The following is a 27,999-nucleotide window of genomic DNA, read 5'->3' as shown; positions in this document are numbered from 1 at the left end:
CAAGATTCTATACAGTCTCATATTCACCAAGTAAGATATGACTGATTAGAATGCTGGTTTATCTATTAATCCCTTTTTGTGTAAGTAAAATGCACACCTTGCAGATTTTATTTCATTCTATTTAAGTAAAATCTTGAATGAGATTTTTGTTTGAAACATTTTTTTGGCTTTAATGCGTGTGGAATCAGTGATACTTTTGGTGATAATTTAACGATTATATAAATATATAATAATTATAATTATTGTCACTCAATTGTCGGTATGCATATATATCATTAATTATCTATAACAATAATTTTATACATAATTCTATATTATTAATTATTATTAGTCATACGGAATAAGATTGCTATTTTAAAATTTATTGTTGATGTTTTATTTTTGTAAAAATCGAATTTAGTAGTTAAGACCTCCCTCAGCCTCAATAGGATACAGGTGTGCTATTCAATTGTTCGATCCAGCTAAATAGGTAGGTTGAGTTATTTAAAAAAAATCGTAATACATATTGAATTTGAAAAATAGAAATCAAGCTCCATATTACAAATAAACAAACACTTTACAAGAATACATTGATCAAATTATTCAGTTTAATAATAAAAAATAAACGAGATTCTAAAGATTGTTACGTGGGAAACCAAATTTGAGAATTAATTTATTGAGAAATGAAGAGACCCTAAAAAGATTTTTTCCCTGAAGAAAAGATTGAAAAGTAATTAATGAAAGGTGGGGGCAGGCGGGGCGAGAAGGGACTGTCTGTTGTTAAGCCGACTAAGCGGAGAAGGCAGGGGACATATCTTTTGTGGTACACAATTTGACACACTTCAATTCCCTATTCATGCTTTTTATCTTCTTTTATAAATCTGAAGAGGGGTTGGTCAGAATTGTTCGAGCCCGATTTAAGTTTGATTTAGTCCACAAATTTAATTTTGAACTAAAAGTCAAAGGCTGAAATATTTAAAAAGAAAAAAAAAAGGAAAGAAAAAGCAATTATGATGGAGCGTACAAACTCATTTTAATCAAACAAACTCGATAAAAAATTCACTATCAATATGTATAATTTACAAATACACTTTTAAAAAGTAAAAATAAATTGCATTGGGAAGTATCAAAAGAAATTAATAAAATTTGAGTTGTTTAAGAATAATAATCTGTATGTGTAACAAATAATATTTTCATTTGTGCAACACATATGTATGTCGCGAAAACTTTCGGGGCCAAATTAATTTCCTTACTAGTTGCATTCGTTCTACTCCACATATTGTGACATTAAATTTAGGAATTACGAGGCCACCAACCTTATAGAGTACAAGATAATGTTAGGAAGCCATAACTCGAAATTTTAACACGACACTTGCAAAATTTACACTTATAATTTCTTGAAAATTAAGGATTCCTCTAAAAGGCACTTTGATTAGTAAACATATTAGGAATGATTATATTGTTCTCTCCTAATATTTAATATAATTATATATAAATCTTTTATGATTGGAAAATTATACCTAGTCCCCGTAATATTTATTTTCATCCACCAAATAGATTCACATATTGGTATAAAATTCAAGAGATTTGCTGACATCAACAAAAAGTTTGAATGAAACATATTTACCTTCCATTCACTTACTGACTTTAAGGATACTTTGATTAAAAAAGTTTTGTTTGGCTTACAACAAATTACTAATAAGTCAATCATGGTTAATATTGACTCACTCATTCTTTTTGTTGTGTGAATTTGATTAACGAGTAGATCTATCTATTAGACGAAAACACACATCAAAGTACTTAAATGTAATTTTCAAACCATAAGAGATCTAGTAGTAATTATACCAAACTTTAGAAAAAGACAGTATAATTATCCCCTTATATAATATATCCAAATGAGGGCATTTTAGAATCTTTGCCTTAGTTATGATAAGTGCTAAAGATGTGATTCAAAAATTATTGTGTTGATAGTGTCACTAGGGTTAAGTACATATTACACCCCAGTGCTTTGTATATTAAGTGTATGAATAAATGAATACATACTTTTTTATTTTATAAAATCAGGTATGTGTCAACAATCGACCTACTGAGAGTATTATTCACCAGGTGCAGCAGCTACAAAATCGTATTAGTACATAGGGTTGATTATAATAACATTAAAATAAAAGAGATATATGATAATTCCAAAATTAAGAAAAAATGATATTACCCATAATAAAAAGGAGGGCAGAGCAACCAACCCAAAATAAAATGACCCAGACATACACATTTACCATCCTCTCCTGCTATAATGTTGCCCGCTCTACTTACCTAGTATTTTTTGCATATCAAATGAACAATAATATTTAAGGACCCACTCCATTAACTTGCATTTAATTGGTTCAAGAAATTCTGTGAGCCAAAATATTTTCAAATTACTACACATACATAATATAAAGATCATTGCCATATTCATGTGATTCCTGCTTGTTTTGGCCCCTTAGATTTGCAAGTTCTTGGAACGATGTCTATGCGTTTTATTATGTTTATTTTTTCAAAATTATAAACTATATATCTCGTGTAATATGAGAAATTTTAACCTTATTTCTAAATATCGTGTATACAACACATTCTCTGTAATCATAAATAAATATATTTTTGTTCTTTTCTTATGATACAATTATTAAACGAGATTACAGAAACATGTTTGTTTTATTCTATTTTATGGTGAGTCACATCGTCCAACTTTATTCAACATTCAAGGACATTATTAATAAAAACACGTTAGGAAACGATCCATTCAAAACCAACCTAGGTGCTATAGTTGTCCCCCTTGAGACAATATAACAAGGAGGTCTTATGGATGACAAATTCCCACTATTATCATTGCTAGCATAGTGGTTCAATAGTGAACTACATTTGAATGTTACGAGTTTGAATTTTATTAAAAATATAAATTTACTAATTAATGTGAAAGCACTAATAGTTGTAGTTCAGCTTACAGGGCTTGATCCAATAAATACTAACCTAATTTCTATTGCACTAGCAAGGCAATGGTGTCTAAAATAGGCATTATCTCAATAATTTTTGACGAAATTAATATTTCATGGCAGTTAGGCTTTTTTAATTGTCATAACAACATGCTTATCTTGACATAACTTTTCAATGATTCAAAAACAAAAGGAAAAAAGAGAATCAAGTCTATATTGTTTTTAATTAAAACAATTATATTTATTAGTATTCTTTTTTTCTTTTGAAGGGAGTTAAAACAAATTGAATTAACCACAATGAGAAAAGGGAAGAAGGAAATTTGGCTTCATTTCTGTAGGCACTACTATTTATTGAAAATGAACATTCACAAATAAAAACAAAAGACACAACAAACCATAAGGGAGTTCTGAAGAAATGTCAGTTGAAAGCAACTTATTGCACATGTTTATAGTTTGAGCACAATCATGGTGCCAACACTTGTTCAATTATTACCCTTTTACTACACAACATCAAAAAAATATATATATATATATATATATATTATATTCAATGCAATTTGCAAATAAACTATGCCCACATGCAATTCTTCTGAGAAGTCTTAGTCACCACTGCTACGGGCTACCCTCTAATTTAAGGCAATTTTTTTCCTTTTCACATTTCTTGTAAAAAAATAAAACAAATAATAATTCTGGACAATTTAACTTGTTAGGCCATTTTGTTGTTTAATTCCAGTCGTTTTCCCAAGTCTAGTCCAGTTATACATTGCAGCAGGTGAGTCCTCCGACACATGTAATGTAAAGACCACCTTCACCTTCACCAATAATTTATTGCACATTAACTCTACCTTACAGAAACTACAAAAATTTACTCCATTTCAATTAATTTATTCCAGTTTTGACCAAGTCCATTCAGAACTACCCTACCTACTGCATATACATCGTATTCCTCTTCAATCCAATTATTCCAATAACATTCTCCTACCCAAATCAATTCATTCAAAGACTGGAAACATGTATATTTATACACAAATTAGCGCACATATATATATATATATATATATAGAGAGAGAGAGAGAGAGAGAGTAAAATATGAGATACAAGTAAAAGTTTGATAAAGAGTATGGACTGAAACAGTATAAGGAACCTTGGGATGGGTTTTGGTCTCCTTAAGGTAGCCATATACTCATCTATTTCCAAGATCAAATCCTAATGTTTTTTTTCCACACAGGTCATGATCCTTTTGGACTAGGTCTTATGTACTTCAGACTTAATAGACTAGGGAAGTTCGGACCTTGATCTGTAATCACGAATTTCAAAAGAAAGAGAAGAAATATATGAAGTTGTACATCAAACGTATTTTTTCTATTTTTGAATTCTTTCTTAATGACTTTCCTACTTTCATTTTTTCTGTGACTGAATAAGAATCAGAGACGATGCATATCTTAACTTAGTTGAGACCAATTTCTGTATTATTAGTTAAATATAAATATTAAGTTGTTTTTCCAATCAGCCTATTCCAATTTCAACTTTTTTTTCACTTTTCACTTTTGTTTTCAAGCACCCCCGACTTTCATTACTATTACTTAACTTTCAATTTATTTTACAACTTGTCCTACCACAAAAACAAAAGATATTACAAACAATTCCTAAATTACCATGACTTCGAGCAGTTTTTAGCACTGTGCAAACTGCCAACTTTTTTTTTTTTTTTTGTTTTGTTTTTCCCTGTGTCCCACTGTTTGCCCTTTTGTCCAATTAACCTTAAAATTCTGAAACCATAGTAAACACAAAACTCCTACCAGACAACAGTAGCAAATTTGCTTAGTGCAAGTGCCATGCATCCTCCGTCTTCATTAATTCCAGGATAGTGAGATGTTATCAATAATAGAGATATTTGCTTAAGCAACAACTACTTTTCCTTACTGCATTGTCAACATCTCACAACCTTAATCATGAAAATAATGACAGCCATAAAGCAGGTACAATACATTGATTTTGGTTTGTGGATCAATCAGGACACTGCCCCCCCAACTTTCCAATTGTGATCAATCATATATACATGCCTCCTAATAAGAATCATGTCCGCCGCACTGACACCCTAGTTCTCTCAACGGTTCACATTATTCGATCTATGATGCTCACAACTAATCAAAACTCGTGTCATCTCATTCTCCTAAATGGTCCATATTTAATCAGAGCTGGTGACATCCTACTTACCTTAATGGTCCACATCTTTTTATCTCTATTGCTTACAACTGATTAAAACTTATCACATCTCATTTTCCTCAGTGTCCCATATCTTTCGATCACTGATCCTCACAACTAATCACAATCCATGTCGTCCAATCAATGCACAGTACAAGAATAAGTGATTCTTGATATTCAAAGTGTAATTAAGCTTTATGTCTGTTCACACACACTGTCTTCTAAGACAATCTATGTCCAAATAGTAACCCTTCGGAAAGATGATATAAGGTATTGAAGAAATTTCAAGGCTTTGTCTCAAAAGCATAATACAAAATGCGAGAATATGAGTGGAACTACTTATGGGACCCAGAAGCTTGTCTTCTCCTCTGTTTCTTATCATATCATGTGTATCAATATTTTCGTCCTTCTGAATTTTTCAGCCAACCTGTCCATTCAAGAGTGCCGGTGCGTACGCATCACAAATCATGACACTCCTTGGCATGAAAAAATTAACTGCAGCCATCTAAACCTGTAATTCCTCTAAATACAAGAGATGGAAATTCTATATGATACTTCGCGATAAGCATATGACTCGAATAAAGTGTAAAGCATTAATTAAAGAAAAACCATAAGTTCAAGAAAATGACAGAAGTGATTGATTTCCTTGCAATCCCAATGTTATTATATGAGATAAGGTGCCTTATCAAGTTGTAATAGCGTATGATGCCAGTAATATTCATCTTACAGTTCAGCCAAAAGTACCCTTCTATCATAATTAAGACGACACTAAATATATCTCCTTTACCCCGACAAGTTTGTGCTTGATTGATGGAAGCTAACCTTGACAGCAGCTCTCATCATTAGTAGGTAGCTTCTTTAGTCGCTGTCTTTCTTCTTCATTCAGCCGGAATTTCAGACCTCTGTCATTGAAACAAACAATTTAGTCACGTCTTTTTCCTTTTCTCATATCAAAGGCTCATCAGACATACTGTTATGCAATTGCTTCCACAGACAAAAATGGAGAACATTGTCTTCTAATGTTCCCGGGGACTGGATAGAGGGGACCAGTTGGCATCCCACATGAGAAGAGGTTGGTCCTCATGATATAAGAAAATAAAAGAGTTGAAAAGCTAAAAGAAAACGAGATAATGAAAGAACTACCCAGAAAATTTGACAAAATTCCTCCTTAATGAAACTCGAATCGATGTTTGTGGAGCCAACATGCCTTGAGTGCCCTACTACTGTGAGTTTCCATCTCAGTGTAGTGTGACAAGAATGCTGGAGAGTATAGGAAGCAGTTGGGATTTGGGAAGCTTATTTGTCAATAGGCAGGATACAATTGTTCCAGGAATGGACCATGCCTAAAAAACGAAGCAAAGCAATATCTTTCAATTGCTAAGTTGGAAATTCCTCAATTATCTTCTATCGTTTCCTTGGTAAAAGCAAGGACAAAGTGGTTTGACGAAGAGAGGAACATGACAAACAAAATTCCTTTAAACCTAACCACGAACCTGGGAATGTGATAGGACACTGGGAATTTTGGTATTACGATGGGAACAGGGAGTTCAGAAAACTTCATGACCAATGTGAGCCCAAAGTCATGCTTGGTTAGGCTTGGGAAAAGGAGAAGCAAAACAGATATCTATATATTCTTTTTTTACCAATAGACTTTGGAAGAGAGCAAATAAGATGAAATTGAACGAAAACGAAGTTTCTATTTCCATTCATTTCCTAGAACAGGTCATTCTCCTCATCACGTTTAGCCTTTTACAATTCAATCAAGACAATGAATAACATACTTTTATATTAACCTTTCTCTTTCATTTTTCTTTTGCTACCCTACTAATATCAAACGCAAGATTAGACAAAAGAGCAGCGAATGATAAAAACAGCATACAGTAACACCACACAACAAAAGAATATGTAGCTGAAAAGTGTGATTGCTGAATACTAATATAGAACACAGGCTTTAAGTTAGACATGGCATTTACATTCAATGTATACATAGTTGTTGAAAGTTGAGTGAAGATAATAGCACAAAACTTTAGAATACTACCAGCACCCACTAATAGTTGTTTGCAAAATTACTCCCTATGAAGAAACAAAAACACATAAGTCCAAATGAGAACAAGTGTGTTAAAATCATATGAACATACCCTGTCGGTAACAATTTAAATCCCTACTGCCATGATCAATCTTTCTCCTCAGTCCTGAATGAAATCAAGCACCACGAGATGAATTCAATCTAATTCGCATTAAGAAAAGAAATAAAACTACAGCGCTAACTTACTTTGCTTTGTCAGTTAAGGTCACAAGAGATCTTAGCACACCAGGACTGATCTTGTCGGCAAGAACACCTTTTTCTGATATCGAAAAGGACTTCTCTTTCACATAGCTTTGGAGTTTCTTAGAATCAAAATCAAGGCGTGCTTGATCTACAGTATACATAATACCATCTTTAAGAAAGAAAGGACTAGATCCCACCTAGGGATGAAATCAATGCAAGAAAATAAGAAGATAATCATATGTTGCCTGAAAAAAGAGTGCAGATATTCCAAAAACTCATCATCCATAATGTGAAAAAGGATAACATTAGCCACATCATACAAGGCTAGATGCACTCTCCTGAATGACATCAGGGAACTAATCGATTATGAATAATAGGATGTACTAAGTTGCATCCATCCCATACTTGGGCATACAATTTTGTACCTCCAAAACCAAAGGGAGATGCGAAAAAAAAAAGATGGAAACATGTTATAGCAGCTGTAATAATATGCAGAAAACAGAAACCGAAACTGGTATATCCTGTGTAATCAGTGTTCCTCATATGGGACAAGGTTCAAGATTCTTCATATTTTGCATCTGTGGAAAAATGATTGTAAAATAGACCTACTTTTCTTCCCTTTGTTCGTCAATGACACAAGTCTGTGCAAGAAGAACACATGAGTTTTGTTCATCAAACCATAAGACTGGCTGATAATAAAAATAATTCTAGCTAGAAGGTAAAGATATTGTTAATTACAATATGGAAAAAAAGATGAATAACTTGAACAATTCAAATTAAAATTAAAGTGATAAACTGGTTTATAGATGTAAAACAAGTACCAAACACGAAAAAATAATACAATTATTGAATCAGAAACAAAGTCAGTAACTGACAAACAACTTTGAGCTCAAAGAAATGGATAATTATATCTTTATTCACTTAAGATTATTTCAGAAAAATGCCAAAAAGTATATCCAATCAAATCCTAGATATTTTTGGAAAAATGAATAAATATACTTTTGTTCATTTTTTTTTAAAACATTTATCTGGAAAACAGAGATGTACTCTATCTTCATATAAAAAAGTCTACTTAGACTATATTAGTTAATAACTTAATCCAAAAATAAGAAATTTAAGAATAATTTTGTACATTAAATTTTTGGTGTATTTTGTACCCACATTACATTAATGTTTAGTCTTTAAAATTTATACTTAAGTAACTAACTACTTCTTAATTTTCTATTACAGAAGTATATTATTTTTATTAAAGAAAGGTTTTAAGTTGAATTTTGGGTGCAAAATATTAAAACCCTTTGCGCATGAAATATATATGTATATAGTACTCATCCAAATATTTAGTTCAAAGGGGTAAATGATACGTTAATTAGTTCAAGGGTCTTAATGCAACTTAAAGTATAGTCAAATGGGCAACCTGTATTAAACCAAACAAAATTATCAAGACCACAATGTTCTTTTTCTGCTACTAGAAACTTCATGATTGTCAATAATTATGTATATATGACAGAGACTTTTCTGTAGATCAAAGTGCAATATAGTTCTACTTATTGATTTTTACTTGGGCCTTTTCTCTTGACTGGTGCCTGCATACGCGTAAACCAAGGCTGATATACACAATTTCCGTTTGAGGTTTTCAGGTGATGGAGTCAAAACATACCGTGCAGAGTGACACTATTGAGAATCACAGCTTCCAGCAGCTGTGTGCAGCACACTTTGATTCTTATCTAGAAGTAAGCCAACAAATACTACCACAATGAAGTTCATAATCAAATAAGAATAAGTAAAGCAAAGCTTTCTCGTTCCAATTGATTACTCATTATTCGCCATATAACATTGGGATTCACCAAGTGATTTATGAATCTTTATCAATTTACAGTCTAAGGCCACCGCCATATGTTTGTATTAATCCATCATTCCTTCTAGCAGCTTAATTTTGATATTTCGTACTTCATGTACCTCTCGATCAGCAAATTTCATCTGAATTTTCCAGCCAGATGTTAATGTACATTCTTAAAAACTTAATTGACAAGGCTGATCACCGCAATTCATTATCCATCTGATATAGATAATATATCCAAACTCTGAAAAGCCTAAAGTGAGATCCTACTCCATTTTGCAATTTTAAAATGTTATCATATAAAAATCACATTCTGGAAAAGGAGACGCATTACCTTTCTCTAAAATGGTATGAGCAGCATGAAATGGTATAGCAGCAAAGACATCAGTTCCAGGAAACATCAACAACGTCTTCTCCCTTGAGTCATGATCACCACAGGTTGCACAGACCTCTTTCACCAGTGGCCTTGTATCAACATCCCTCATTATTGACTCGAATGGGGAAGGGACACTGGTATTTGTTGTTTTAGCCCTCTTTCTTAGGGCTGTTAAAGCTTCCCTGTTGCCATTCCTCACTCTATCAATTTCAACCAACTGCAGTCACAAGTATTTAATAATCACGATATTCTGAATAACGGCATCTGCAGTGAAACATCCAATATTAGTTGCAATTACCTCATGGCGTGCTAATAAAAGATTTTCCGCTTCAATTTCAACCTCGATCAGTCCCTGCTGGAATTGCTTCATACTCTCATCCATTCCGTCCCGATTGATAGTATAAAGTAATGTTAAGATCTAACATTATTGATAATTACAATTGAGAAAAACAGATAAAAAAATGACAGGCAGAACTTTCTCTTTGATAGAAGCAAAAAGGAAGAAGAGAGAGAAGACACTATGTGAGGAGATGGAAGAAAGAAGAACGCTGCTGTTGCTGCTGGACTGACGGCACAGATTAAGGTTCTTTGTTCTTTCTTTAAACAAATTTCACAAAAACATTCTCAGACATCCGTGAGCATACCACCGGAAAATTCAAAGTGGAGTCCCCTTGTCGTCCACCGTTGGCTCCCTTGGGCCTGTTCACTTCGGTTAATCGAACCAAAACCGATTTTGATTCAGTTTTTTCAGTTCAAAAAATCGAAAAAATCGATTTTTTTTAAAATTATATAAATAATTTTAATATTTCCCAATTTAAATCTTAACAAAGATGTCTGTCTACTACTTGTTTTCCGGCTCTCAATAATGCTGCTAAAAGACTGGTTTGCTAAATTTCTTTCTCTTCAATACACAATACAAATGCAAACTCCATCTCCAATTCATATAACAATAGCACAATACATCATTTGTCATTCCCAACTACACACAACAACAGTGACACAAAAATCCAACCAATGCCCAAGCACAACCAAAGAAAGTCAAAAAAAAAATTAATTAGGCGTTTCATCTAAGACCTTGAAAGTAAAACTTGCTCATCAAATTTCTTCTACAAACTGTAAAACAAATCTACAAAGAATAAAAATCACCTCTTAATGGTGGAGTCGGAGAGAAGGTGTGCCGCGTGCCGATGGATTCGTGGTCGTGAAGACTGAAGATGGACTTCTGCAATTTTTCTCACTACCGCGCGCGCGAGAGAGAGAGAGTTCTCAAATGATTTCAATAGTCAGACTCGGGATAATACAGTTTTCGTCCTCGTCTATTTACACTGATTCGTTTTTAATCCTTAAATATTTTAAAATTCTATTTTAATCATTAAATTTTTGAAATATTTATAATTTCGATTCTTAGATCTAATTAATAACCATTTTATCCATTCAAAAAAAATATATATATAATGCAACTATCTTTTCCCATGCTCATTATCAGGCTCAACATGATTTTGAAAATAATATTAAGCCTCCATAAATTCATACATTAGAAAAAAAAATTACTATTGACTACAATATTAATGAATATGGCTAAAAACTATGATAAATTACTACTACTAACTCTAGTTAAACAAAACTAATACAAAAAATTATTTTTTTCACCATAAAAAAATTATTTGCCATGACTAAGAGTCATGGTTTACCATATCAAATGTTTTAGCCACCTTCACAAAAATCACAACAAAAAACCATTACATGGTGTAGTACATAATTATTTGATACAACTTTTTGTTATTAACCATAACAATTGATCATAGTTAAATGTATAATTCTTCTAATAATACCTTTCTTTAACCGCCTTGTTCTCGGAGTATTTCAAATCCTTGATTTTACAGACATTCTTCCAAACACATTATCCAGGAATACCGAGGACTTGAAATACCCAGATGGTCAAAGAAAGGTATGATTTATGGAGGCTTAATTTTGTATTCAAAAATATGTTGGGCCTAAATATGAGCACACGAAAAAAATAATTAAACTATATATTTTCTTTAAAAAAGTAAAATCGTCATTAATTAAATTTAAAGATCAAAACTATTAATATTTTAAAAGTTGAAGTACTAAAATAAAATTTTAATATGTTTAAAAATTAAAAACAATTTAATAATAATATATAAGGATCAAAACTGTAACTATCCGGCCAGACTCTCAATTCTCACATTACATATTTTCTTTCTTATTTCTAATTTTAACTAATTTATATAATTTCAATAGTTACTTTGTAAAAAAATCGATTCGGTAACCGAACCTACGAAAAAAACCCAACCGTTCAAACTGAATTTAAAAATAGAAAATCAAAAATCAAACCAAAATTTCGATTCGATCAATTTTCCAACGGTTACCCGAACTCACAACCCTTATCCTTGGCGGCTTTGATATATCAGCAACTTCATAAAAATTGGTACACGTCTTCGGCCTGATTTGGGCTGAAAATAGACGACCAGGCAAGACCACCAACTCCCCAGTTCAGCCCATTCAGCCTCCTCGGGCCCCCGTAGAATCCTTGGTGAACTTACAATGATCTTTTGTTTCTCATTTTTATCAAGTTCAATTGTAAACTCTGACAAGAAGCTGTACATTCCCTCAATTTAAACATCATATGATTGTGGCCAGTCAGTGACTTCAATTCTGATTAGCAGGTCAAATTTACGATTGTTTGCAACTTCTCTTATTCTATTACATTCCGTTATACAAAAATCAAATTTTGCAAACCCCAACATCATTTTAATAAACCTTGCAAAACTACCTTAGAACAACCCCAAGTTATGCAAACTTCATCACATTTTACAAATATCACAATATGCTGAGGTATACCATTCTCTAGGACTTCATTGTCTTGTATGAAGTCTCTCTGTATATTGTTATATCATAAGATGCCCATGAATGCTACTTGATTACAAGAGCCTAAATGCTGCTCACTGATAAACAACAAAAATCACACAACCACCACTGTTGTAATGATCAATTTGCCACAGAATGAACATTGGCAAAATGAGCGCAACTATATATGTTTTTCTGCCTATCATACAAAGCTCTTCAGAGCTAAGTCACAAAAGGTTTGGATCATTTGCGAGTGAATACAACCTGTATGTCTTATTCCAAATGTTTGTTTTCCAAAATTGAATGAGAACTTCATCGGCTTGAATAAATGAGCTATGAGCCTAACTAGGTGAAGAACTTATATATCTAACTCATCCTAAGATAAATATCCGTCTGATGCTTCAAATGCAGACTGGTTAATCTGATGATTTTGTGGCCTTATAAGTATTCACCAGTTGTGTCTGCACATCCTGAGAAACTTGTGAATGCTCTAAATATTCCATTGTGAATTCACCTTTTCCCTGCAGAAAGTAAGGTTACCTCAAACGTATGTAATTGAATTTACTCAGTGGTTTGGAAGCCTAAAGACACTAGTCGATTATTTCACCTGTGTCATGGAGCGAAGGGCTGTTGAGTAGCCAAACATGTTGTTGAGAGGTACCTGGAAAGTAGACGTAATGATTCATGTTAGCACCAAACAAAAAATAGAAGAATCTAAATATAAAGTTTGACATTATTCTTTCAAAACCATTCAACTGGTTTTGGAGAAAAGAAAGGAAAATGAAATCCTAACATGGTCCAGCAAGACCACAATAAGGGAAATGAATGTGAGGTATGAAAAAGAATCTGCATAGAAAGAAGTTGCAAAAGAGAAGTTAAAACCATTCAATGTAGTAGGCATATTAGAAACCAAGCTCGACAGCTTTTTCTATATTTTTAAAATCCAGTTAACCTAGAAAAATGTGATGTTCAGAACAAACAGTTAATAACCCAAACAAGTATCCTGAGCATAAGAATTTCAACATACATGTGCAGTTATTACACAATCATCTCCTTCCTGGTCATTCCCGACGATCATGCCTTTTCTCCTGCATATCAGGAGTAGATCAAGTCAGCCCACATTTTCCCTACCCATATCACCTTTCAAGAGCAGGTCCTCAAGCCCCGTAAAGCCAACAGAATTAGATCACACTCAAAACAAAGAAAGAGAAGGGTGCAGGTTTACTAACTTATTAATATCACCAGTGACAGAGCCCTGAAATTCTGTTGGGAACTTCAATTCCACCAACATCACAGGCTCCAATATAACAGGTTTTGCAGCTGTATAGCACTGCATCATAAAATAGAAATAATATTAAAAAGGAGGACAAAGCAATTTGTAGAATCCAAGAAAACACAGGAAACCATTGCAGGAGGCTCCAAATAAGCAATTGAATTCACAGCAAAAGAAAAGTAAAGAAAATAACAGCTTTGTAGACTTTGCTTCGTGACATAAGCACCTGTCTGAAGGCATATATAGCGGCCAACTTAAAAGCAAGTTCACTTGAATCCACAGCATGGGATGCACCATCAGTCAAAACAATACGGACATTTTCAACAGGATGGCCGATGAGAGAACCCCTTCACACATGAATATATCCCATGTTCAGATTCATAAGAACAGCAAAAACAGCACAATGAACTAACATACACGTGTTCCGACCTAGAGCCAAATGAACACACAAGCCAAAAGGGTTTTACATGGTATTCAGTCATGAAAGTTGTCTAAACTGATGTATGAATCATAGCAAACGATATACACACTAGAGAAGATTAACCATCCCCTTTCTGAGGATATTCTTTTGGACATGTGCACAGAAAACTAAGCTACCCAACCAAAATATAGAATTTGCAGCAAAACAAACCTTACAAACTTCAATGCACCCAGGGAGACTGCATCTTCTTAAAGAAAGAAAACAATCATTTCAGAAAACCCAAAGAACAAGAGAGAATAGTTCAAAGATGAATCTGGAACAATCCTCAAATGAAAATCATATCTTCTTTCCTTGTATTGAAACTAAACCAAGCACCAGAACTTGTGATTTTGCTTTGCTGATGCCATTGAAATGGGAGGGATTCTTCTGTAGCGAAGGTTCAAAAACAGTATTCCCTCTGTCCCATAATGACGAGTCCCATTTGAGTCAAAACACAAGTTTAAGGTTTAAGTCAAAAAAGAGGTTTTCGTAATTACAAAATATTGTCCTCAAAAGTAGTGGACAGTTAGTAACATCACATCATTACTTCATTGAGAGGGTAGTTTGGGAAAAGGAATTCTCAGTTAGCCAATGAAGCCTTATCTTTGGAATTGCCAGAAAAAGAAATGCGATCCTTAAATATGAGATCGGGGGAATATATAATACAAAATATAACTGACATTTATTAATGCGTAATTGGACAAGTTATGGTCTTATGGATGCATAGCATAAGTAGTTTATACTACTTTATAACTCGGTTCGCTCTATAAAAAAGTTCAGACTTGAAACCAATCAGAACCAGGTATTCTCTGTTAGTAAGATCATATTTCTCATAAATGATCATTAAGTAGCTATTGCAGTAGCCACAAAAAGAAAGAAAACAATACCATAAGATCCAAACAGAGATACTGTTGACATAGCTGTCAACTTTGAAAGTTACATATGTAGAAATGGAAATTCAGCACTTACGAGTTGACAGCTTCTTTAAAGCCCTTCTCAATGGCTGGGACAAAATTTGGAGGTATAGCTTGTCCTACAAGCATGTTGTCGAATTCAAACTTAGTTCCTGAGCCTGGTGGAAGGGGTTCGACATACCTGTCAGAAGAAGAAAAATGATGTTAAGTTTGCTTAATGAGCAAAAAGCGGATAATATCACCCGCTCCTAATTGTCTAGTCCAACTCTTTCCAAGTTGTGTGTGCATGTGTACGTGTTCTTTGACTAAAAGTGCAAGGGAAAACATAGCTTGTGAATAACTCATTTTCCAACACACAAGAGAGGATGCTTCAATTGACATTCAAATACAAATCCTAAGAAAACATGGTTGGATTGTCTGACAAATCAAGCATGATATCTGAACCAATATGCGGAAACATCCGTCTCTGACACAATTAGATTTTTAACACACAGGTGAATTGCAACACAAAAGACAATCATAACTCGACAACTTGGCATTTAAACATAGAAATCTAAAACATAAAGCTTCCAAGGATGAGCCGAGAATTACATCAGAGAGCACTAACAAGAAATACCAAGACAATAATAGGGTTTCAATGAAAAATGAATTATATGACAGATCTATTGAAGCTATATGTGTTAATTCACATCTCATCACAACCATAGGAAGCAAACTAAGGTCACGACAGTTGCTAAGTTGCAAGGGGCTGATGGTGATTCATCGAACTCAACAAGATAACATTTGACAGACAAAACGATCGGGCCAATACAGTAGCATAAGAATCACTAGAACCATGGAGGAAAAAACAAGTTAAACATGCCAAGCTAACAGATGGCCAACTGTAAACTTACCCAATAACCCTTCCATATTGACCTTGTCCTCCACTCTGCTTCTTATGTAGATAGTCGAATTCAGCACGCTGAGTAATAGTCTCTCTGAAATTGACACGAGGTTTTCCAACAGTGGCATCAACCTTAACAATGCCAAACAAAGACAAGAGTCGTCATGAAAATGGTAATAGGTTTTTTTGTAATAGGCTAAACACGGTACTACAATCAACAAAAGGCAACACCTTGTACTCCCTCCGCATGCGCTCAACATATATGTCCAAATGAAGTTCTCCCATTCCAGAGATAATCGTCTGCTCATGAAACCATTGCAATGTAAACATGAAGATGTTTCCTAAATATACATTCAACAAAGGAAGGGTGTAGCTCATACAACAAACAAATACCAGAAAGTCATACCTGGCCACTTTCCGGATCTAAACCAACACGGAAAGTTGGATCCTCTTTCTGAAAACGATTCAAAGCTTTTGAAAACTGCCAATCAAATACACATCAGTCTATGTATTTAAGAAGTGACGACACAAAAGTTTATGATCATCTCACTGAAGTCAAACTCATCCCACCCAAAACAAAACAAAAGAAGGCTATTCAACCACTCACATTGCCTCCAGAATCTTTAGAAACTGCTGATATAGCTAATGACATAACTGGCTCAGGCACACTCATAGAGGTCATGGTGTATCTAACTGACCCATCGGTAAATGTATCCCCTGGTAACACAGAGCAGAAGCATGTAAAATTAAAAATTAGACGCAAAAAAAAAAAATATTGCAATTTAGCAATGGAAATGATGGAACTTCAACTTCCTAAGAAACACTAAACTAGGCCTAGGGCCCTACTAACTAAAATCAAACACTGAAAAAGCTTGTGTGCTTGCTTTAATACCTGAAGCACAATCAACACCAAATACAGCAACTATTTGCCCAGCATGAGCTTGTTGAATGTCCTGTGGAGAGAAAAAGCAAAGAGAAAAATGCATTAGAAAAATAAGAAAGGGAATTTTATGCCATAAGAGTAAAATATGAAAGCACCAAATATGGACCAACTATTTCTTTCTCAGAAGCATAAGCATGCAGGAATTTAGAACTTCGTCGAATCAAGTCCGTGCTTTCAGAGAAATCCAGAAACCTCATTCACAACCATAATATACTACCACATCCGAAGGGATTTCTAACCTCCATTTCGTTTGAATGCATCCGAACCAATCGAGGAACCTGAAGACAGTCAAAATTGAAATCAGATGACAGCAACTCAAAAACAGCCTAAATTGCTTAGTTCACACACATCCTGTCGCAGACATCTTCTAAACTGAACTACGAACTTAATAACTAATTTCACAAAAATAGAAGAACACCAGCTTCATGAAGCCAGTTTAGAATATAGCAGGCAGTGTCTGATTCTCCTTCATATAGACAGTACATTACGAACTTGACAATCTGCAATGGCTTATCTGATAAAAAGCTTACCTTAACCTTCTTGCCTGTGTTTACATTAACAATAAAATCACCCTTCTTAATGACACCTTCGTAGATTCTGGAAAAAGAAATAAGTCAGGCAATATATTAATTTTCATCACTAGAAACGAGGCTACATGCTGACGCCCCTCGCAAGGCAAGATGATTAAAAAAACAAACAGTTGATAGAATTAAGTCTTGATACCTCAGATATGTCAACTGACCAAATCGCCCTTCTTCCAATTTGAAAGCTAAGGCAACAAGAGGACCATCTGGACTTCCAGATAAAGTAACCTGCAACAGTTAAAAAGCAACAAAATATAGTTGCTAGATTGATAGCCCGAAAATTTTGGTACAAAATTTAACAAATCAAAATGCACACCTTTTCCTCATTCTTGGATTGATCAAGAGCGTAGTTACTAACTTCAGTTGGGCAAGGCAAGTAGCTAAGTACACCATCAAGAAGTGGTTGAACACCCTGCAACCACAATGCCATCAAGATATAAACTCTCCACAATAAGGAAAAATGTGTTCAAGACTAGAATTGGGCAACAACAAAAAATTCACAAAGTCATCTTTCACAACTAAATTTTTTTCTTTTTTGTAAATGGCTCTTTTTTTTATGGGTGGGGGGCATCATTTTGAATATGAAAGTTGTAAGCTGACTTCATGCTAGAGAGTGATTAATGAAATTTTTATGGCTCTTCACCATATTTGAAAAGTTTGCCATTATCTACTCCTTTTCTCATTTCTGTTTCATCTTGAAAGAAACAACGGCTGAGCATGTTGCATTAGAGGAATATGGAAGTAGCCCAATTTACTCAGACTGATTTAATAATCCCTATATTTGTTATTGAATCCATCTAACCATTCAAGATAATCTGCTTAGCGGACAGATGACGTATGTTAATTCAATCATGCACCAGTCAGTTTAGGCAGAGCAAACATGAGCATAACTAAGCAAGAATTCCAACAAAAGTGTTCAGAGTAGACATGAATAGCATCATTACACCAAATATGAAAAGTTCAACCTTATTCTTGAAAGCACTACCCATGAACACGGGCACAAATTTCCGTGCAATGGTAGCTCTCCGGATTGCCTCCTGTGGAACAAAAGGATATTAAATGAAGTATATGGTATTGGTCCTTACATTAGATAGATATAAAAGGAATATTGCATCAGAAAGCCCATAAGGTCAAAAGAGAGGTCACTATCCAGTACATCCATGATAAACAATCAGCGGTTCTCAATAGAAAACTGTCCATCCACCACAGCCCCAGAATAGATCCAAGTTTCTCATACTTCTGAGTTCATAGTAAACCATAACAATTGACTTAAAGAATTTAATTCTACTTAAAAACATGCAAAAATCTGATTAATAAGGTTGTCGTAATCATTACACAAAATGGCATCCATTTCAGGGCAACAACTCCCCCAAAAAAAGAAATATAAAAAGAAAAAGGATAGAGTATTAGGAGATGAAGTTATCAGAAAGCGGAACTATATTCTAGCTTCTACTGAGATTGCAATAAGAAAAACATCAGATGTGGCTGGCAGCGACGAACTCACAGAGAAAATCAAGAAATTAATCAGTTGTTGGATGTTCTAGTTCGAGATGGATTAAACCAACTTAATTGTGTTCGTAACTGAAGAAGAAAAAGGGTTGTAACCAAACAAAAAGATTAGCCATACCCAAGCAATAAATTGAACACTTTCATATTGAAGGAGAAACCATCATTTTCCCTAAATTTGATCAAACTTGACACTCTAAAGCTTTTTATTCAGAAGAATGCTGCGCCTAATACCAGAGAGATGTAGCAACTTTCGAGATATAAAATCTTTGTCAAAACTAAGAAGTGAGCAACTTGAGTAAATTTTTTACGTCTTTGTTGGAAATAATAATGTAGATTGATTATCATTGCATTACCTCAAGATCAGCAGATGATATAGGTTCATCACTAAGAAATGCTTCCGCAAGCTTATCATCAACCTCTGAAACTACTTCAACCAGCTCACGCCGCTTTTCAATAGCTAATGCTTCAAGATCAGCAGGAACATCTTCGGTTAAAACTTTTTCACTGCAAAAGGAAAAATGAATTACAATAATGCGGAAAGGCAATGAACTATATGCATCAGATCTGAAGTTAGTAAACATACCCACTGGACCCATGAAAATAATAAGCTTTCATGTTGACGAGGTCAACAAGACCCTTGAAGTCATCCTCCAAACCAATTGGAATCTGCACAGCAGCACTATGGTGTCGAAGCTTGGATCTCGCCTGTAGGGAGGGACAGAAAGGATGATTCAGTTTGGTGCTGTCATATGCTTAAACTGCAAGGAGTTATTCTGGAGTTTTACTTGGTAACTTCAATAGATGACAAGAAGGAAATCCTGAAGCCTAACTTAAATGTTAACATCATCACACGAACAACATGGGGTACTGAATGCCAATCAGATAGAAATAAGCATCATCATTAATTAATATGAAGAATGCCAGAAGAAAGAACTGAAAATTTCCAAACAAACCTGATTCATAACTTTCCATGGATCAGCCCCCATCCGATCAAGCTTGTTAATAAATGCAAGCCTTGGAACCTCATATCTTCTCATTTGCCTGTCAACAGTGATTGACTGACTCTGCACACCACCAACACTACACAGGACAAGAATCGCGCCATCAAGTACACGTAAAGCTCTCTCAACTTCTATAGTGAAATCGACATGACCTGGGGTGTCAATTATGTTCACCTGCAACAGGAAACAAGAAAGTCAATGAGAGGTAAGAACTAGCATGCCCTTGTTCACCTGACCATCTCACCATCATATTACAGGCAGAATATTTGGGCAACTTGTTCATAACGCTTAGAAATCTAAACACTCCTAGTTTATCCTTGCTCCTTCTCCCACTTCATCTTGTTGTGCACTTCTTGAACTAATGGAGTACTAAATAAAAAGTTGATGAAAATTATGTTTTCTCTAGCCAAAGTCACCAGTACGATTCTTTTTATTAAACCACCAGTCTCTTGCCTTTCCTTTATAACCAGCTTAAGGTAAGACTAGCTCCTCAAAGCAGAGCTAGTTCCTTGTTTCCCTTTTGATTTTTCTTCTTGCAGATATAAGTATGACCAAACAAAGTGGTCCATTTACCACTGAATGAGGTGCTACTTTTTTGGCATCACTGGAGTCATCCTCACTGCACAAGAAGGCAAACCCCAAAACAATGTGTGCTACACACCTCACTAGTAGTGGAAATCTCCGTTTTTATAATTTATTAATTTATCGAGAAGAATCAATTCACAGACATAATTACCCAAAGCAGCTGATGGGATCCTTCACAACCAGACTTTTCATCAACTAAAGACCAATCAAAACCTATAAAATAAAAAGAAGAGAGAGACTTCTTCTTGTCTGGCCACCTCTTCGATCATTGATCTTTTTTCAACTCCACACCTACTTGCCAGAAGAAAAATATAAAAGAATTTAATGTCATTCATTCACCACTTTGTAGCTAACCAACCTTACCAGCACCAGCATCGCACATAGTCATCCAAAAACCTGCCATCAATAGTAGGTCAAGCAGACCAACCTTCACAGCATAGTTTTCAGATACTCTTATATTTTGGGCGATAAACGAGCTAAAAAGATAAAAAAAGAATCTGCAGAACACTGCTACTTCATGCAATGTTTTCCAAGACTCCGACCAATAGATTGATCAACATAACATGGCTCTGGAAGACAACAGATGTGACTACTTAAGCTAAAAGTTTCACATCAATATTGATATAGTAACTCATCCACCACCAGAAACGCACACAAACAGTTCATAGTGCTTCAACTAGCGAACTCTCAGCTTAACATCTCAATTGAAACCAAGTATCAATTGACTATAGATGAGTGACAAAACTGTGTGCTATAGGAGAAAACCTAAAACGCTGAGAGCAAAAGATGACTGTTGTCTCAAAAAATCAACATGTATGCTCGCAACTAAACTGAATTTGATTTAAGAAAAACCTGATAATCCTTCCAGTTACAGTACGTGGCAGCAGATTGTATAGTAATCCCTTTCTCTCGCTCTAAATCCATGGAATCCATTTTCGCCCCGACCCCATCCTTCCCTCGGACCTCATGAATCTCGTGGATCCGACCCGTATAATATAACACGCGCTCTGTGAGCGTCGTTTTACCCGAATCTATGTGAGCCGAAATACCGATATTACGGAGCTTCTGCAGCGACTCCTTCCACCATGCCTCCTTCTCATCCCTAAGCCGCGCTGCGGCGGCACTGCCGGCGGAGAAATACCGAAGGTGAAAGTTTCCAGTAAGCAAGGCGGCGGTAGATGTTTGGGGCGCGGGGTCGAGGGATGCGCTGTAGAAGGAATAGAGGAGGCGGCGCGTGGTAGAGGATCGGGCCGAGCGTGCTGCCATTTTGTTGAGGGTTTCTGGCAAAACCCTGCCCAGCGGAAACTGAATGACGAAGGCAAATGTTTCTGAGTGGGTTTTTCATTAATTGGAGGATTTGGATAGTCAAAGTTAAAAGTAAAAGCTGAGAATTAACAGTTTCACTTTTCTTTCCTTTTCCTTTTTTCTTTTTTCCGGTAATTTATTATTTATCCACCATAATACTAATACTCCCTTCTAAACAATAATCTCCTGTTAATAAAGCGGATTTCAGTTCGGGCGAATTACACTTTTATGGGGTTCCATGCTTTTAATTCTTTGTTTTACCCAATTTCAAAATAGTCTCAAAATTAACATATTTAATACCATAAATACATTTGACGAGAAGACAAATTTCTTCAAATTAAACTCCCAAGAAGATAAAGCAAATACAAGAATGATAAGCCAGATTCTTCATGCATCATTTTTTGCCTTGGAATACCGTAGCAGCCACATTAAACACCAAAAGCAAAATCAAAATTAACAATGTATGCTTTTAACAGGCTATATATGTAATTCAGCTAAAAAGCAGACTACAAAAACAATATCAAACTAGCAGAAAATGCAGACTCCATAACCTTTCATTTTCTCTTTATTAAGCTAATCAAGAAACTCAGTTTTCCTCCATCGCAAATGAAAATTCTAAGATCACCACGAGGAGTTAAGACTTCTTCAGACAGGCTGTAGCTGCAAATTATTATGTCCGTCTGCCGGCTGAGAAGATGATGCCGTCACTTGCCTCTCAGCAGCATTCATCTCCTGAACTGGTGGGGGATTTACTGCGGTGGGGGACGATGCGCTGCATTCGGAGAGATGGTTCAGCCTCTCTCTGTGCTCCTGGCATATGGCACACCAGTGGAGGCAGCAGTGCACCATGCATGGATCACAAGGTGAATCCTGACCACATCGCCAGAAGAAAACTCGACGTTAAATCTTGATCTTGATATAGGAAATAAGTACATCGTTTGCTTCAGGCAGAAGTAAATGAAACGATGGGGAAAATAATTTTGGTTCTTTACAATTCTAAGAAAGAGAGAAATTACACCACCTTCAAATGATACTTTCTCTGCAACACTCTTCGGCCCATGCCGGTGTAGATTGCACAGACCCACCAGGCAAACAACAAGCCCTCGGTGATTAGGCATGCTGTATCGGGATCTATACCATGGAATGCTGCTGTAGCGGCAGCAAGTGCAATGCCACCTTCAACGCATACTGCATGACCAATACACGCATTTTGCTGAGAGATGTCTTCGATCAAGTTTGCGACATTGCGCCCGAATAGTATACACGGGCAAAACAATCCAATGAAGCCTATAATATAAAGAGATAATCAATAAAATACAAAGTTAGTGCTTCTCATCCAAAACACGTTGTGAATCATGCACAAGGACAAGCAAATATGGGAGACACAAATTGTACGTGGTTCAAGAAATGATCGTATGACCAGTCTGTATAATTATACTACACATAAACTAGTTGTAAACATTGTAAAGATATTTTATGAAAGTGAAGGTCATGAAGGCTTACAACTCTCTTGATCGTCAGCACAACCAAAAATCCCAGTTGCCCATTCTTCATCAGCCGGGGGCAAGTAGCTAGCTGGCAAAGGCTGTCCACATTCTTCACATCTGGGACCGTTCAGCTGTTAAGAGAAATCACAGCAACACAGTTTAATACTTGCATTGAACTAGTTACATCCTAAATTTCAGAAACTTAGATCGTGCCAATTAGCTCTGCAACGTCGAAGCCCTCTTAATAACTGTTAAGAATAAATATTCTGTGAAACCAAACAACCTTATCACTATTTCAAGATTAAGACTACATCAGACAATTGCTGTAGAAAATTCTAATCATTGAGCCATCAAATTATCCACAGTAACATAAACCCAGACATTATTTTGACCATTCTAAACCATGAAAACTTGCAGTAAGAACCTTCCATGCCAATCAATTTGTTCAAACTCCAAATCCATGGCCTCATAAGCACATCGTTGAGGAGACAAATGCATCATCATCAAATACCTATCCTTGCCTAATTAATCTTGTTCCACAAGGTATGCACACTTACCAAGAACCAGGATTAATTTCTATTAAGCACATACAAGAAATAAATTATGTGAAAAAAATTTAAATAACTCCCATACACACATAATACAATAGAATAAGACACTCTTCCACTATGAAACTCTAGCCCCATATGATCCATTCACAGAATAAATACAATTACACTTGAATGAAGCCAAAAAGGGTCCAATTTCCCGAATTAGGACAAAACCAAACATAAATGCGTAGACCCAAAAACCTTAAATCCATCCGAGTCACACAACAATATAATTGGAAAAAAATCATGAAAAAAAAGAGCAAACCCTTCTGTATAATCTAAAAAAAAGACTCGATTTTTTTCCTTTTGAAGAAATCATCGTACCGCTGGGACATCAATGGGTTGATTAAGTTCACCAGGGGTGATGTTCTCCGAGGAATTCTGGTTCTTGGTCAGCTTCACGTATTGCCCCTCCGCCATTTCTGATCATCACCTGTTCCTTAAAACAAAATCACATCAACATTCATCGTCATTCACAAAAAACCACTCCAGATGTATACAACAAGAAAACACATACATCTCTATGTATGTACGGATTGCAAACATCATGGATATGCCATTTTATGATAAAAACACAACCTGGGAAGTTCGTTTGTAGAATAAAAACGCAGAGCGACGGAGAGGTTGAAATGTAGAGGAATTTTTCTTTCGTTCTTTTTTATTTTTTTTCTTCTTAATTTCTTAGTTTGCTGAAAACGAGATGCTTCCGAATCTTGAAGCACCTTTTCACATTTTAAGTCGACGAACATTTTGAGTTTGTTATCCATATTAAGTAAGTATTCCCCCAACTTTTCAATATTTAATTTTTGTAATTTTTTATTAATAAAATAGTTAATAAATTATTATGTTTACAGTGTGTTAGGAATTTTTTTTAATTTAATTTCATTTGTTATGCTTTTTTCATAAAATGAGACTAAATTGTAAAAAACCCTAACATATGAAATAAAAAATACAAATTCCCCTATACCCTAATGTTCAAATTCTCTTTGAATTAAAGTTGACAAACACCACATCATATTAGACTTGCGAGAAATTTTTTCATCTCATCTAAAAAAAATATTATTTTCTTCGAGAATAATATTTTAAACAAATTTTACTATTTTAAAAAATGTCACTTTAAATTCAATTATAGTTTTATATTTCTTATCTCTAAATCTTATCATATATAGAAATCAAAATGAAATAAAATACCAAACAATGACAATCACGACGAATATTTATAACTATAATAAATTACGACATTTATAAATAACCATCAAAACATAGATTTAAATGTAAATTGAATAATCCAACTGCATGCAATTCATAAATTACATAATGGTATTATTAAACCATACTCAACTGCAATTCACAAATTATGCAGTGGTATATCAATCATACTTCAACATTTCCAAAGAAAAACACCCAAATAATAAACACACTACTTACCAAATTAGTAATAATTAGAGCATATAAACAAGAGACATATGTAGCTTCTTTGCATGCAAATTGCTTAATAGAATAAACCATTGCGCTTCTTCTTCTTGGTGGAGCAAATCATCACAAGCTCCTTCACCACCTCATCAATCTCTTCATCCCCTTTGGCCATCATCTTCTCACTCATTGCCCTTGCATTCTTCCGGACAACCTCTCCTCGCCCTCCCTCGGCCACGACTCTACAAATCACTGCCGCCACCTCCTCCTTCTCGAGTCTCCCTGAGCTATTCCTCAACACCTCATCACCAACCCCAATCTCCACCACTAGCCTAGCATTGAGTGGTTGGTCGAGGTGCATTGGCATGGCAATGATCGGAACTCCAAACTTCATGCTCTCCATCATGGAACTGCACCCGCAATGACTCACAAAACCACCGATACTTTCGTGCCCCAAGATTTGTGCTTGCGGTGCCCATCCTTCTACGACCATCCCTCTCTGACCTACCCTATCAAGAAACCCCAGTGGCAAAGCCTCTTTTAGGGTTATTTTCTTTCCTTTCGGGAACCTCACAACCCAAATGAAGTTAACATTGCTTAGCTCCAACCCATGAGCAAGCTCCTCCATCTCTTCTTGCTTGAGAAAATACTCACTCCCAAACGAGACGAAGACAGTGGAACACTTCGCCTTTTTGTCGAGCCACTCTATGATCTCCGAACAACCAACCTCTTGGCTAGGGTTTTGAACTAATGGGCCAACCGGCATGATTTTCTTGCCCAACAGGGTGGATAAATAATCACTATACTTCAACTCAATCTCACGAAAACCCTTTATCAACACAATCCTGTTGGACCTCCGGACGCCCTCAAACGCCTCCCGCCTCACCCTATCATCCGGTGCCAATAACTTAGCCTGATGGACCAACTCATAGTCACGATAACGAATCGTCTCAAATGGGAAAGCAACCTTGGGCTTCATGAAGAAGTGGAACATGTAAGCCGTCATGGTTGAGCTACTAGTGATGAACTCCACAGCCGGTATCTTATACCTGGAAGCAGCCAACGGTGCCCACGGTTGGAGAAAATCATAGATAAGCAAATCGGGCTTGACAGAAGCCAAGATTCGGAGGAAGTTAGGTTTTGCCATATCAAAGGCCAGTTTCAGGGTGGGCATTAGGTCCGGTGGGAGGCCATTGGTGGTGTGGTAGCAAGGGGGGAGGTTAGGCAACGAAGGGAGATGGATTTCAACTAAACGGATAGAGAAGGCGAATTTTTCGCCTATTTTATGCTTAATGGAGCTCAAATTTGCTGGGGTGGAGCAGAGGTGGATGATGAAGTCTCTCTTGGTGAGCCTTTTGGCTAGTTCTAGGTATGGCGAAATGTGGCCGTGAGCCAACCACGGGAACATCAGAACATGGATTGTTTTCTGGTCAGTGGCTAAAGACTCCATGGGAACTTTTGTTTGAATTCTTGATCTTGTTCTGGTTTTTGAGAGTTTGGTACGATGTATTGGGGGGATAAGATTATATTTATAGTGAATTTGAGGAAAATTTCCATTTTTGAGAACTTGGAAGATTAAGGTAAGATTTGAATTAACATGTGATGATTTTCCTTATTGATGGAATCAGTTTTTTTGCCGTTATTCCTTTGTGAATGGAAGGTTAAGAATAGATAAAGAAGACGTAATCCTGTCAGAATATAAACTAAGCTCATAAGCCTAAGAGGGGAAAAAAAAAATCAAACTATTCCTAATTATGCTGTTCATGATTTTAGTTGTAGCAATTTTTTTCTTAGCAAACTAGGTAGCTTGAATTAGACAGCTAATAACTAGTTCTTACAAGAACCAGTTTATGTTTATTTGAGTTTTTATTCAACTACTAAAACAGTAATCATATGACTAAGTCTTAATCGATGATGTTGGTATGAAGTCTCACAACAAAATAATCCTTATTTTTACTTTATCTATTCTTTCACTCCATATCTTGGCATTAACTAATTAACCAGACGAGGTTTCTAATGACCGAGAAATTCATAAATTTTGACGTCAACATATAAAGAAAACCCTATGATTACGTAAATTTCCATAGTAAAAACCATCCCCACTTATTACACAAAGTCAACTGAAAATTAATGCTACAGTTGCAATATTCTTCACCTACTAACCAGTAGAAGAGGAAATTTCGTTTCAGTTGATGGAAAATAATTAAGGGAACTTGCTGTCATTTTGGGACAGTTTTTCATGATTCAATTGTAAAGATTATTCATACTCTGTAATTTGGGGAAGTGGCGAAAGAATTATCCACATTTTCAAGAACATATATATTTTTGGCACGTTGAGGTATGCGTGTGAGAAACATGCGGATGTGCGGCAGCAATATCTTTACTTAATTTAGAACAGAATCAATATTGGTTAGCTAATAACTGAATACGACCACTGAGGAAATGTTGTATCGTGGTTAAGTAAATGCGATTCACATAAAAATTGGGCTTTACACAATCCTAGTTTTGCTAAGGTCGTTTTGAAGTTTCTCAGGCAACATATGTGAGTT

The 27,999-nt window shown here is 35.3% G+C and overlaps 3 protein-coding genes and 1 pseudogene across 14 annotated transcripts; all 4 read right to left on the bottom strand.

Annotated features, from left to right (window-relative positions):
• Positions 1 to 5,305: 5,305 nt before the first annotated feature.
• LOC105170780 (P53/DNA damage-regulated protein) lies at positions 5,306 to 10,948 on the bottom strand. Of its 8 annotated transcripts, none has more exons than XR_848520.3 (7): positions 10,782 to 10,948; positions 9,934 to 10,341; positions 9,594 to 9,852; positions 7,426 to 7,570; positions 7,292 to 7,345; positions 5,976 to 6,055; positions 5,306 to 5,675 (listed from the first exon to the last, which is right to left on the bottom strand). XR_848520.3 is itself a non-coding variant. In XM_011091701.3 (7 exons), the coding sequence occupies exons 3-6, from the start codon at positions 10,015 to 10,017 to the stop codon at positions 7,327 to 7,329; spliced, it is 507 nt and encodes a 168-aa protein (XP_011090003.1). In that variant the 5' UTR covers positions 10,018 to 10,053; positions 10,158 to 10,341; positions 10,782 to 10,948; the 3' UTR covers positions 5,769 to 6,055; positions 7,292 to 7,326. The 8 variants fall into 8 exon arrangements, 5 of the variants coding, with proteins under 5 accessions (XP_011090003.1, XP_011090019.1, XP_011090036.1 ...); XR_848522.3 differs by having other exon boundaries at positions 5,306 to 5,664; XR_848521.3 differs by having other exon boundaries at positions 5,306 to 5,580.
• Positions 10,949 to 12,573: 1,625 nt separating this feature from the next.
• LOC105170770 (Translation elongation factor EFG/EF2 protein) lies at positions 12,574 to 21,996 on the bottom strand. 2 transcript variants are annotated; one of them, XM_088883916.1, is made up of 20 exons: positions 21,508 to 21,994; positions 20,023 to 20,244; positions 19,653 to 19,774; positions 19,423 to 19,573; positions 18,526 to 18,597; positions 17,877 to 17,972; positions 17,700 to 17,788; positions 17,507 to 17,573; positions 17,216 to 17,254; positions 16,926 to 16,986; positions 16,641 to 16,750; positions 16,440 to 16,514; positions 16,265 to 16,333; positions 16,044 to 16,165; positions 15,206 to 15,331; positions 14,003 to 14,123; positions 13,733 to 13,833; positions 13,531 to 13,591; positions 13,111 to 13,164; positions 12,574 to 13,024 (listed from the first exon to the last, which is right to left on the bottom strand). In XM_088883916.1, the coding sequence occupies exons 1-20, from the start codon at positions 21,919 to 21,921 to the stop codon at positions 12,920 to 12,922; spliced, it is 2,277 nt and encodes a 758-aa protein (XP_088740042.1). In that variant the 5' UTR covers positions 21,922 to 21,994; the 3' UTR covers positions 12,574 to 12,919. The 2 variants fall into 2 exon arrangements, with proteins under 2 accessions (XP_088740042.1, XP_088740043.1); XM_088883917.1 differs by lacking the exons at positions 12,574 to 13,024; positions 13,111 to 13,164; positions 13,531 to 13,591; positions 13,733 to 13,833; positions 14,003 to 14,123 and adding an exon at positions 14,173 to 14,444 and having other exon boundaries at positions 21,508 to 21,996.
• A 335-nt stretch (positions 21,997 to 22,331) lies between these two features.
• LOC105170740 (PLAC8 family protein) lies at positions 22,332 to 24,772 on the bottom strand. 4 transcript variants are annotated; one of them, XM_011091653.3, is made up of 5 exons: positions 24,555 to 24,772; positions 24,362 to 24,470; positions 23,464 to 23,578; positions 22,982 to 23,247; positions 22,332 to 22,830 (listed from the first exon to the last, which is right to left on the bottom strand). In XM_011091653.3, the coding sequence occupies exons 2-5, from the start codon at positions 24,455 to 24,457 to the stop codon at positions 22,606 to 22,608; spliced, it is 702 nt and encodes a 233-aa protein (XP_011089955.1). In that variant the 5' UTR covers positions 24,458 to 24,470; positions 24,555 to 24,772; the 3' UTR covers positions 22,332 to 22,605. The 4 variants fall into 4 exon arrangements, with proteins under 4 accessions (XP_011089955.1, XP_011089963.1, XP_011089948.1 ...); XM_011091661.3 differs by having other exon boundaries at positions 24,362 to 24,476; positions 24,617 to 24,772; XM_011091646.3 differs by having other exon boundaries at positions 24,617 to 24,772.
• Positions 24,773 to 25,529: 757 nt separating this feature from the next.
• On the bottom strand, positions 25,530 to 26,900 carry LOC105174178 (beta-D-glucosyl crocetin beta-1,6-glucosyltransferase pseudogene; annotated as a pseudogene).
• Between the last annotated feature and the right edge of the window lie 1,099 nt (positions 26,901 to 27,999).

Source organism: Sesamum indicum, linkage group LG1, assembly GCF_026168435.1.
Source record: "Sesamum indicum cultivar Baizhima isolate 11 linkage group LG1, ASM2616843v1, whole genome shotgun sequence".
In the NCBI taxonomy this organism is placed as follows: domain Eukaryota; kingdom Viridiplantae; phylum Streptophyta; class Magnoliopsida; order Lamiales; family Pedaliaceae; genus Sesamum; species Sesamum indicum.
This window is presented reverse-complemented; position numbering and strand designations above follow the sequence as displayed.

Bases quoted from the DNA above. Each gene is read 5' to 3' on its own strand.
- LOC105170780 (XM_011091693.3), bottom strand. From the start codon at position 10,017: ATGGATGAGAGTATGAAGCAATTCCAGCAGGGACTGATCGAGGTTGAA. The intron at 9,853-9,933 runs GTAATTGCAACT...TTGTGACTGCAG, and splicing joins TTTTATTAGCACGCCATGAG to TTGGTTGAAATTGATAGAGT. The intron at 7,571-9,593 runs GTAATGCGTCTC...TGTATACTGTAG, and splicing joins TCATACCATTTTAGAGAAAG to ATCAAGCACGCCTTGATTTT.
- LOC105170770 (XM_088883916.1), bottom strand. From the start codon at position 21,921: ATGGCAGCACGCTCGGCCCGATCCTCTACCACGCGCCGCCTCCTCTAT. The intron at 17,255-17,506 runs GTAAGCTTTTTA...GACTGTCTTCAG, and splicing joins ACACAGGCAAGAAGGTTAAG to GTTCCTCGATTGGTTCGGAT. The intron at 16,987-17,215 runs GTTAGAAATCCC...TTCTCTCCACAG, and splicing joins TGCATTCAAACGAAATGGAG to GACATTCAACAAGCTCATGC.
- LOC105170740 (XM_011091653.3), bottom strand. From the start codon at position 24,457: ATGGCGGAGGGGCAATACGTGAAGCTGACCAAGAACCAGAATTCCTCG. The intron at 23,579-24,361 runs GTACGATGATTT...TTCTCTTAACAG, and splicing joins AACCCATTGATGTCCCAGCG to CTGAACGGTCCCAGATGTGA. The intron at 22,831-22,981 runs GTGGTGTAATTT...CGATGTGGTCAG, and splicing joins AGAGAAAGTATCATTTGAAG to GATTCACCTTGTGATCCATG.